This window comes from Jaculus jaculus, chromosome 16, assembly GCF_020740685.1.
Source record: "Jaculus jaculus isolate mJacJac1 chromosome 16, mJacJac1.mat.Y.cur, whole genome shotgun sequence".
Classification (NCBI taxonomy): Eukaryota; Metazoa; Chordata; class Mammalia; order Rodentia; family Dipodidae; genus Jaculus; species Jaculus jaculus.
Window position 1 is genome coordinate 43,316,888 of NC_059117.1, and position 8,411 is coordinate 43,325,298.

The 8,411-nt window shown below is 43.3% G+C and overlaps 1 protein-coding gene across 2 annotated transcripts; it reads right to left on the minus strand.

Moving 5' to 3' along the window:
* Positions 1–413: 413 nt before the first annotated feature.
* Positions 414–8,125, minus strand: Ggct (gamma-glutamylcyclotransferase). Of its 2 annotated transcripts, XM_045135477.1 has the most exons (4): positions 7,918–8,125; positions 4,204–4,349; positions 2,883–3,018; positions 414–947 (listed from the first exon to the last, which is right to left on the minus strand). In XM_045135477.1, the coding sequence occupies exons 1-4, from the start codon at positions 8,056–8,058 to the stop codon at positions 798–800; spliced, it is 573 nt and encodes a 190-aa protein (XP_044991412.1). In that variant the 5' UTR covers positions 8,059–8,125; the 3' UTR covers positions 414–797. The 2 variants fall into 2 exon arrangements, with proteins under 2 accessions (XP_044991412.1, XP_004652821.1); XM_004652764.2 differs by lacking the exon at positions 2,883–3,018.
* Positions 8,126–8,411: the final 286 nt, after the last annotated feature.

Below are 8,411 nucleotides of genomic sequence, written 5' to 3' on the forward strand. Positions count from 1 at the left end.
CTCTGCCCAGTGGTGCAGGCCTATAATCTCAATAACTAAAGAGGGTTCAAGATCACAGGTTCAAGGTCAGCTCGGGCAACTTAGAAAGACCGTCTCAAAATGAAAAGTAAAACAAGATTGGAGATGTAGCTCAGTGGTAAAGTACTTGCTTAGCATGCGCAGGTACCTACATCCAATCCCTAGTACTGGGAGGAAAAATAAATAGTAACACTGGAACTGATAGGTTGTCTGCCTCCAAAGTTAGCAATACTCCTTTAACATAGCCTCCACATGGCCCAGGCCTGCTCCAGGTATGATGATCTGAGTTGAAAAACATGAAATGGGAGTACTATCATAGGGAAAGCAAGCTTAACCACAAATACATTTGTTTCTTTTATCACCTTCCTAACTTTTAAAATATTATCAACTGTGTATAGTTTGCTTATTAAGTTTATTTTTAAAAAAAGGACAACAGAGCAATTCATTACCACTGTATCAAACAGGCTGAAACATATCCCTTATCACTGAGCAAGAAGCTTAAGATCAACTCAGGGGTGCAGTGTTAGTGCCCATAGGAGAAGCCAAACCTGTCACCATCCACATGTTCCAGGCCTCAAAGCCCCCTTTTCATCACCTAACTCCCAGCACAGCTCCAGTTCTTTTTTACAGTCTGAAAATAAGGAAGCATCCAAAGGAGATGGCCCCTCACGAAAGTATTGAAAATTAATAGATTAAACAGAAGAGATATTCCAGATCCCTGTTTTCAAACACTAAAAATACTTTATATTAGCACATGTAGAATATCTTTAAATGTACTGTTAAGTTCTGGACAATTTTGATTCCCCCTTTTTAATAATTTCCTCCATTTCTTCTGAGACTTTTCCTTTATAGTCATTTGGTTCTATTGCTTTTAGCTTTTCCTGATACTCCAGTGGCAAACCATTTTCTTTTGCACCCATGCAAATAACCTAGAAATGGTTAAAACAAAGAGACCCTTTAGTTAGGAATATAATTTAACATTTTACAGAATTGTTTACATTGTCAAAGTTCCAGACACTAGCTTTCAGATAACCACAGAAAAGGTAATTATAAAACAAGCCCCAGAGCCGTTCCTCATGAGTATGTAGGGAGATTCCAAAGCTATAGGAAGTATATTCCCAGGCCATCAATTTACTTCATAATGTTATAATAAGTATATAATAAGTATTTTTACATTAAGACAAAAATTTATGCTATTATGCAGAATTTGCATGACATTTAAGAAAAACTACCACTCTTCAAAATATATATGGGGGGGGGGCTTACTAAGGGACCAGCCTTGGTTTCAATTTTACTGTCTATTTTTGTTCTCAACTGACAGAGGATGAATGGGCAACTGTTCACTGGCATTTTCAAGATCTGGACCAGCTAACTGCTGTAGGTACACACTAGAGGCCCAAGACAGGCATCCCTCTCCACAGTTGCCATGTCCCACTGGGCCTATGTCTGTACTTAAGCTCAGATTTCTAACAAGGGTGCTGGGGCCTCCTGTGTCTTGTTCCTGCAAGCATGGTTTCCCTGACTCTAATGAGTTTTCTTCTCCACTTAGGGATGGAAAGCTTTTTAGCAGTAGGACATGCATTTTCCTGATAAAAAAGAATTTTGTTCATGAAAACTGTTTTCTTAAGAAAATACTAAAAGTATACTTATACCCCATGCATGTGTGTTTCTACTTTAAGAAAATGCATGTCTGAAATTCTGGGGTGTATGCTATTGTGTGTGGGTGTATGGATGTGCAAATTTGAACACATGTGTAAGGGTCAGCTGTCTTCCTTGATTGCTCCCCTCTTATTTACTAGGTTAGGGTCTCTCACTTGAGTCCACAGGTCACTAATTTGACTTGTCCAGCTAGCCAGTTTGCCCCAGGGATCCTGTCTCTACTTCCCACGCCCTTGGATTACAGGCAGTTGCCACTGCCACCCAGCATCTGCATGGGTCCTCCTGCTCGCAGTTTTCATTTACATACATTTCATAAATTTATAAAAATTTGGGGGGGAATGTGTATATACAGTGCTCATGCATGTGGAGGCTAGAGAATATCAGGTGTCCTCTCTGTCATTCCTCCCCCTTATTTCCTTTGAGGCTGAATCTCTGACTGAACCTGGAGCTGGTGTTTTTTGGCTGACCAGTAAAGCCCTGGTGACCCTCTGGCCTCCCTCACGCTCAGCACTGAAGCTGAGAATTCTACTAGGTTCTCATGCACTTATCCAGTGTTCTTATCCACTGAGCCATTTCTGCAGTCCCCAAGTTTTTGATTTTGGGTTTTTGAGGCAGGGTCTTTCACTCTAGCCCAGGCTGACCAGGAGTTCATTATGTAGTCTCAGGGTGGCCTTGAACTCACAACGATTCTCCTACTTCTGCCTCCCTAATGCTAAGGTTGTGCCTCACCATGCCTGGCCCAAAAGAATTTTTTTCTTTTTGTTTTTTTGAGGTAGGGTGTCACTCTAGCCCAGGCTGACCTAGAATTTACCATGTAGTCTTAGGGTGGTCTTGAACTCATGGCAATCCTCCTACCTCTCCCTCCCAAGTGCTGGGATTATGGGCATGTACCACTACACCTGGCTCAAAAGTAGTTTTAATAAACAAAACTTAAGAAACACAGTTCTATTATTACACACACATTTGAACAATATTTTTCCTTGGTGTTAGGAGGCAGGGCCTCAATCACACTAAACGAGTGCTCACCATTGAGCTACTGTATCCTCAGCTCCTGTACAGTAATTCTGAATTTTCCCTTTACGTAACTAACTATAATTCTGTATTTGCAAACATTTTGATTAAGGTAATGTTCATGTGGACTTTACAATACTTTAGATTTCTAAAAACAGGATACTCCAGTTTATGGTGGTGAAAATAGAACTTACCTTCTTATACTGTGGTGATGGGGGAGCACTCTCATAATTTGTCATCAGATAACTTCGACAGGTTATTTCTTTCCCTTCTTGAGTGGAAACTTTAATTTCTATTACAACATACACTCCACTTTTCACCCCTTCTTGCCTGAAACCAGAAGAGCTACGTATCATCCACATGTGAATACAGAGGGTTTGGTTACAGGTAAAATAGTCTAATTCAGTTGAGGTACAGGATAAACAATTTAATTCTCTACTTGGATTTTTTTTTCTCCTTGCTCAGTATTTAAATTAGGAAGACTGAGACTTCATATCAGAGACTGGACTTCCTACCAAGGTCTACCACTACAGATTCAACCTATCTTGGATTCAAAGTAGTAAGGGAAAAAAAAGTGACTCAAAATATAGGTTTTTTTTCCCTCCTTGTCATTATTTCCTTAAAGGTGTTGTTACAATGTATCAACATGGCACCAGCCCTGCAGGAGGTACTGATGTAACCCAATGATGATATAAACAACAGCGGCTATGTGTAGGTTATGTGTAAACACTATGACCCTTGGTAAAACGAACCTGATTGTTTGCCCTTTGGGGTATGCTCAGGTGTCCTAGAAGCGAGCCCTGCGGACGCAGAAGGACAACTGTACTCACTGTGTGTCTGACACACCTCTTCCCTCTCTGGCTTCTGTCTGAAGACATGCTTCAGTGCACTTAGTTCTACTTTAACGCATCTGAAACATTGTTCTCGAGGCTATAACAAATGACCTCTGTGTCCTGATAGCAAGAGACTATATATATTCCCAGAGAAAAGCAGCTGGACGTTTACTCCAGCCTGAGGCCAAGTGCCTGCATGACAGATAATATGCTCTCAAGGCCAATTTTCCTGCTGGTTTGCTTTCTTTTAAACACTGTCCCACAATCCCAGGAGTTTTATACACAATATTACTCTTACTGACTCACTCAAATGCAATCTTAAGGAATCTTTAAAAGTATAACTTGCTTTTAAAATACCTAAAAATACAATTACAAAAAACTCCATGCCTTTTCACAATATAAAACTAGAAGAAAATTTTCTAAATAAAAGATAAAACAAGAAAATAAGGGCTTCTATCTCTTTACTAAGAGTAAACATTTCTCTCAAAATCTCCACCAGAAAGTATCACCCTTGTAGACTTAATAAACTCATATTACTGCAGCTTTTGTGTTGACTCTGAAGTATAAAGAATGTCTAGCACACGATTACATGGTTTTTAAAACTAACACACAAATGCACATCCTTCCATATTGCCCACTTTCTGAATCAGTTATTTTAAGCTTATAATTAGAAGCCACCTACTCATCCAGAGAACTTAAATTGCTTTTGTTCATTTTCCATACTACTCCCCACACTTCATCGCCAGGACTTTGAAAAATGGTAGCTATACCTCCATGCCACCTCTCACTTGTTTTGCCTTGGAAATTGCCAAAGTCAAGCTTAAAATCCTACAAAGGAAACCAAAGTAATATGGTTAATATCTATTGGGACCCAAATTTCCCTCCTCAGAATAAAAAGGATTTACCTTGAATACCACACAAGTAAAACAGTCAATAAATTTTTTGATTCCTTCTATGTATAAGCAGCTGTGGAAAATACAACAAACAGAAAAAGGACACAGATCTCAAGACTATATATTATTTCATACATTCCTCTGAAAACAGCATGTTGTGAATATGTAGGCATTTTAACTTTTAAGAGGAATGCTTTCATTTTCAAACATTACTTTCCATCTACTTACATCTACATATATTTTTACTTAGACAAGCCGAGTGATGGTTACATGGGTTTGCAATACACCTTTTTTGTTTTGCTTTTATAGCATCCTTTCACATCTGCTGAGGATATTCCCTATATGTGTCACTGTGTCTGCCCTGAGGGAGCTGACATTTGACTTGTGGGGTGATTTGCCTGACTTGTACTCTCATATGCATGAATTATATTAATTTATCTCCAATAACCATAAGAGGAGTCGCTAAGACTTACTGAAAATTACTGGGTACCACACATACTATTTTTTGTGTAAATTATCTCCTTTTACTTACAAAATTCTTATTATACAGCAAGAAAAGCTACAGCTTAGAAGGATTAAGCCACCTCCCAAAGGTCTCCCAGCTAAAACACAATGGAGCCACATGTCTAGCTTCACTTCTGCCATCGGCAATGGGCAGTAGGGATGAGTGTCCTGGGAAAGATTATGGATCTGCATCAGCTGGTCTGACCTAGGAACATTTTTTTCCCAACTCTTCAGGACTTAATTTCTTTCATAGTAAAATTAAAAAAAAAAAAAAAAAGAGGAGGATGACAGGGCTAGGGTTATTTCCAGGTTTATATTCTATCCTGCCACATGTTTCTCAAAAATCTTGACAGACATTTAGGAAGAAGGCTGGCTTGTGTGATCAGGGCCTTTAAGTAGCACAGTGGGTGTTCCAGTACCAACCTTCTTCCGCAGGGTATCAGCAGATGTGATCAAAGTTACAAACCACACCAGGGACTTGCTGTCTACTGCTAAATGCAACAGGTAATTTTCACTCTCCACCTTGCTCCACCCTCTCCTGATCAACCCTTTTTTCTAATCTGAGGCTAGCCCTGATCTCCTTAACTCCTTTTGTCAACCCTCTTTCCCCTTTTCTAACTCTAATATTTTTAAAAACCTTTTTTGAGGGGTCAGGTAGAGAAAGAATGGGTACACCAGGGCCTTCAGCCACTGCAATCGAACTCCAGACGCATGTACCTTGTGAATCTGGCTTACTTGAGTCCTGGGGAATTGAGCCTGGGTCCTATGGTTTTGCAAGCAAATTCCTTAACTGCTAAGCCATTTCTCCAGCCCCCTTTTTCTAACTAACTTTAAATGTCAGGGTCTCCTGGGGCTCAGCCTATGCTCTTTTCTCTAGTCATTCAGCAATTTGCCTGGACAACTCACCCCCTGCAGAAGCTTCAAACACCACAGAATGCTTTCCTAACCTTTAAAATCGGCCCACATCTCTATTTTGAACCTCACACACACTTCGAACAGGGACCATCGTATCCTAAATACCTAACAAATATTTACTAATGTTTTGTTTGCCTCGTCTGGGAACTGTTTCAGACTATGTTCACAGGGAACTTAAGAAACTTTCCTTTGTAAACTTGAATCTCCTCTTTAAACATCACCATCATCTACCTAGTTGTGTAAAAACCTGAGTCATCCTTGATATCGCCTCTTCCTTCTGTCACCAACACTAACAATACTATCTCTGCAATATCTCTCAAAGCCTCCACCTTCCCCTGGCACCACCCCAACAGTTCATGGTGGCATTCATTATCTTTAATATATGGTACAAAGCTCCCTAACTGGATGTGCATACTCTTTGTTGCCCTGTTTCAAACCCATGTGCCATAGTGAGCAGAATAGGCTTTCACAGATAAATCTGATCTCTTTCTTTGCATTCAAAATGATTTGTCTCACAGCCCTCCAGAGACCGGCCTAAGTCTTCACGGACTCCGTGGTCCTGTTAAGATGTGGTCCTTCCTATTTCTTCAGCGCTCATGCCTATCTCCCTTACTACACCCCAGCTTCCTCTTTCCTCAGGTCCTTTGCACACACTGTCAGTTTGCTCTGTTTACTCCCCATTCATTAAGGTCTCAGCTTAGAAGTCACACTTTTGGTAGAACTTTCCTGAGCATCCTGATTAGGAATAATCATATTTTTGATATCTGCTTTCCATGCTCTGACTATAAGCATTTGAACTCACTTTCGACACTTGGAACGTTCCCTGTTTTAGAATTTTTTATTTATTTGACAGAAGAGGGACAGAGAATGAGGATGGGCACACCAGGGCCTCCCACCACTGCAAACAAACTCCAGACACGTGCGACTCCTTGTGCATCCCGCTAGTGTGGGTCCTGGGGAAGTGAACCTGGGTCCTTTGGCTTTGCAAGCAAACACCTTAACCGCTAAGCCATCCCTCCAGCCCCGTTCCCTGTTTTAGGAGCATGAGTTTGCAGATAGGGAGAGGGTGGCTTTCATTTCTGTAACCTCAAAGGCCAGAAGTTGATTCTTCTCAGATTTGCTTCAACCTGGCACCCATCTGACGTTTTGAGTTAGAGCTAGTGTTCAAGATCATCAGGAACTGCACCATGGTGGTGGCTGACACATCAGCGACAGGAAGGGTCCAGTACACATCCCTGTTTACCAAATTCAGCAAGTTTGCAGCGATGGCTCCCTGGGCCCCTCTGCCCTGTGATGCTAGCTGTGTAGGGTGGCTGCACCTCCCTTTATGCCTGCCTGTTTTATCAGCTTTATGGTCCTGCCTTTCTGGCCATTCTATGCGCTCTCCAAAAGCCTTTCAACACCTGTTTTTGTTTGTTTTTATCCTGCTTAAGTCAGCCAGTTCCTTGCAACTAAGAACTCTGACAAGGTTAGCAGAAATCCATGTGTTTAGCTCAATACTGTCAAAATGTGTTAAACACAACCAGATTGCATAGGTCTCTTGCAGACAGGAAGGCCTTCAAAGCAAAAACAATGCTCAGTCAATCATCTTTGTATCCTCTGCGCTGTCAGGGAAAAAAATGTACTTAATAAATGTATTGTCAAGTGCAATGGTTTACCAGAATTGTTCATCCAGCTACAGACCTAAGGTGAAAGTACTATGAAGGCAAAATTCCAGCTCTCGAGACCTCTCGGATTAGAAGGAAAAAGATAGTTTTATAGGTTTGTACAAAGCACCTAGGTCCTTGACTGGGCGTTCCATAAGGACGCGTTCTATTGGGATGGGACAGCCCGCGGAGGCCAGAGCTGTGCACAGCAGCAGCAGGTAGGAACCTCAGGACAGGGGAAGCTGGGTATCCCCGCGGAACCCGGTTCCTTGGGGTCACACTGGCTATGCAGACAGTGGAGGTGGGGGACTGGATTTGGACTCTTCTCAGGAAGACCCGCGGTCGTGATCCGCTTCCACGCGTGCTCGCGAGAGCGGCTTGGGGACACCGGCCCTGGGGCACGCACCACCCGCCGCGCCGACCCGGCGGGACACTGACCTGCAGGCGCGCCACGCAGCAGAACGCGGCCGAGGGGTTTCGGAAGTGGATCCTCTCCGTCAGCAGGTTGCTGCCATAGGCAAAGTACAGAAAGGTCTCCTCCTCCTGGCCCGCTCCATCCTCGCACGCCGAGCTCGCCATGTCCAACCACGCCAGCACAAGCCACAGGACGCGAACAGCTGCCCGGCGCCGCCGACCCAGCACCTCGAGCCGCCGCCGGCCAGGAAAACAGCAGCGCGGGGGCGGGGCCGCGGAGAGCGCGCTGCGGATTGGCTGCCAGCCCCGGTTTGATTGGCCAGTCTGCACCGCCTCCTCCCGGCCCCTGCTGAAACGCTCTGGCCTGAGGCAACCCGGAGCCGAGATCTCATTGGACGGGTTCCACTGAGGCCCTGCCCCTCTCTCCGAGGCTCCCTATGATTGGTCGATGTTAAGTCGGCTGGGTTGGACCTGAGAGTCGCAGCCCGAGACTGGCTTCTCACCTTGAGGCGCGTGCG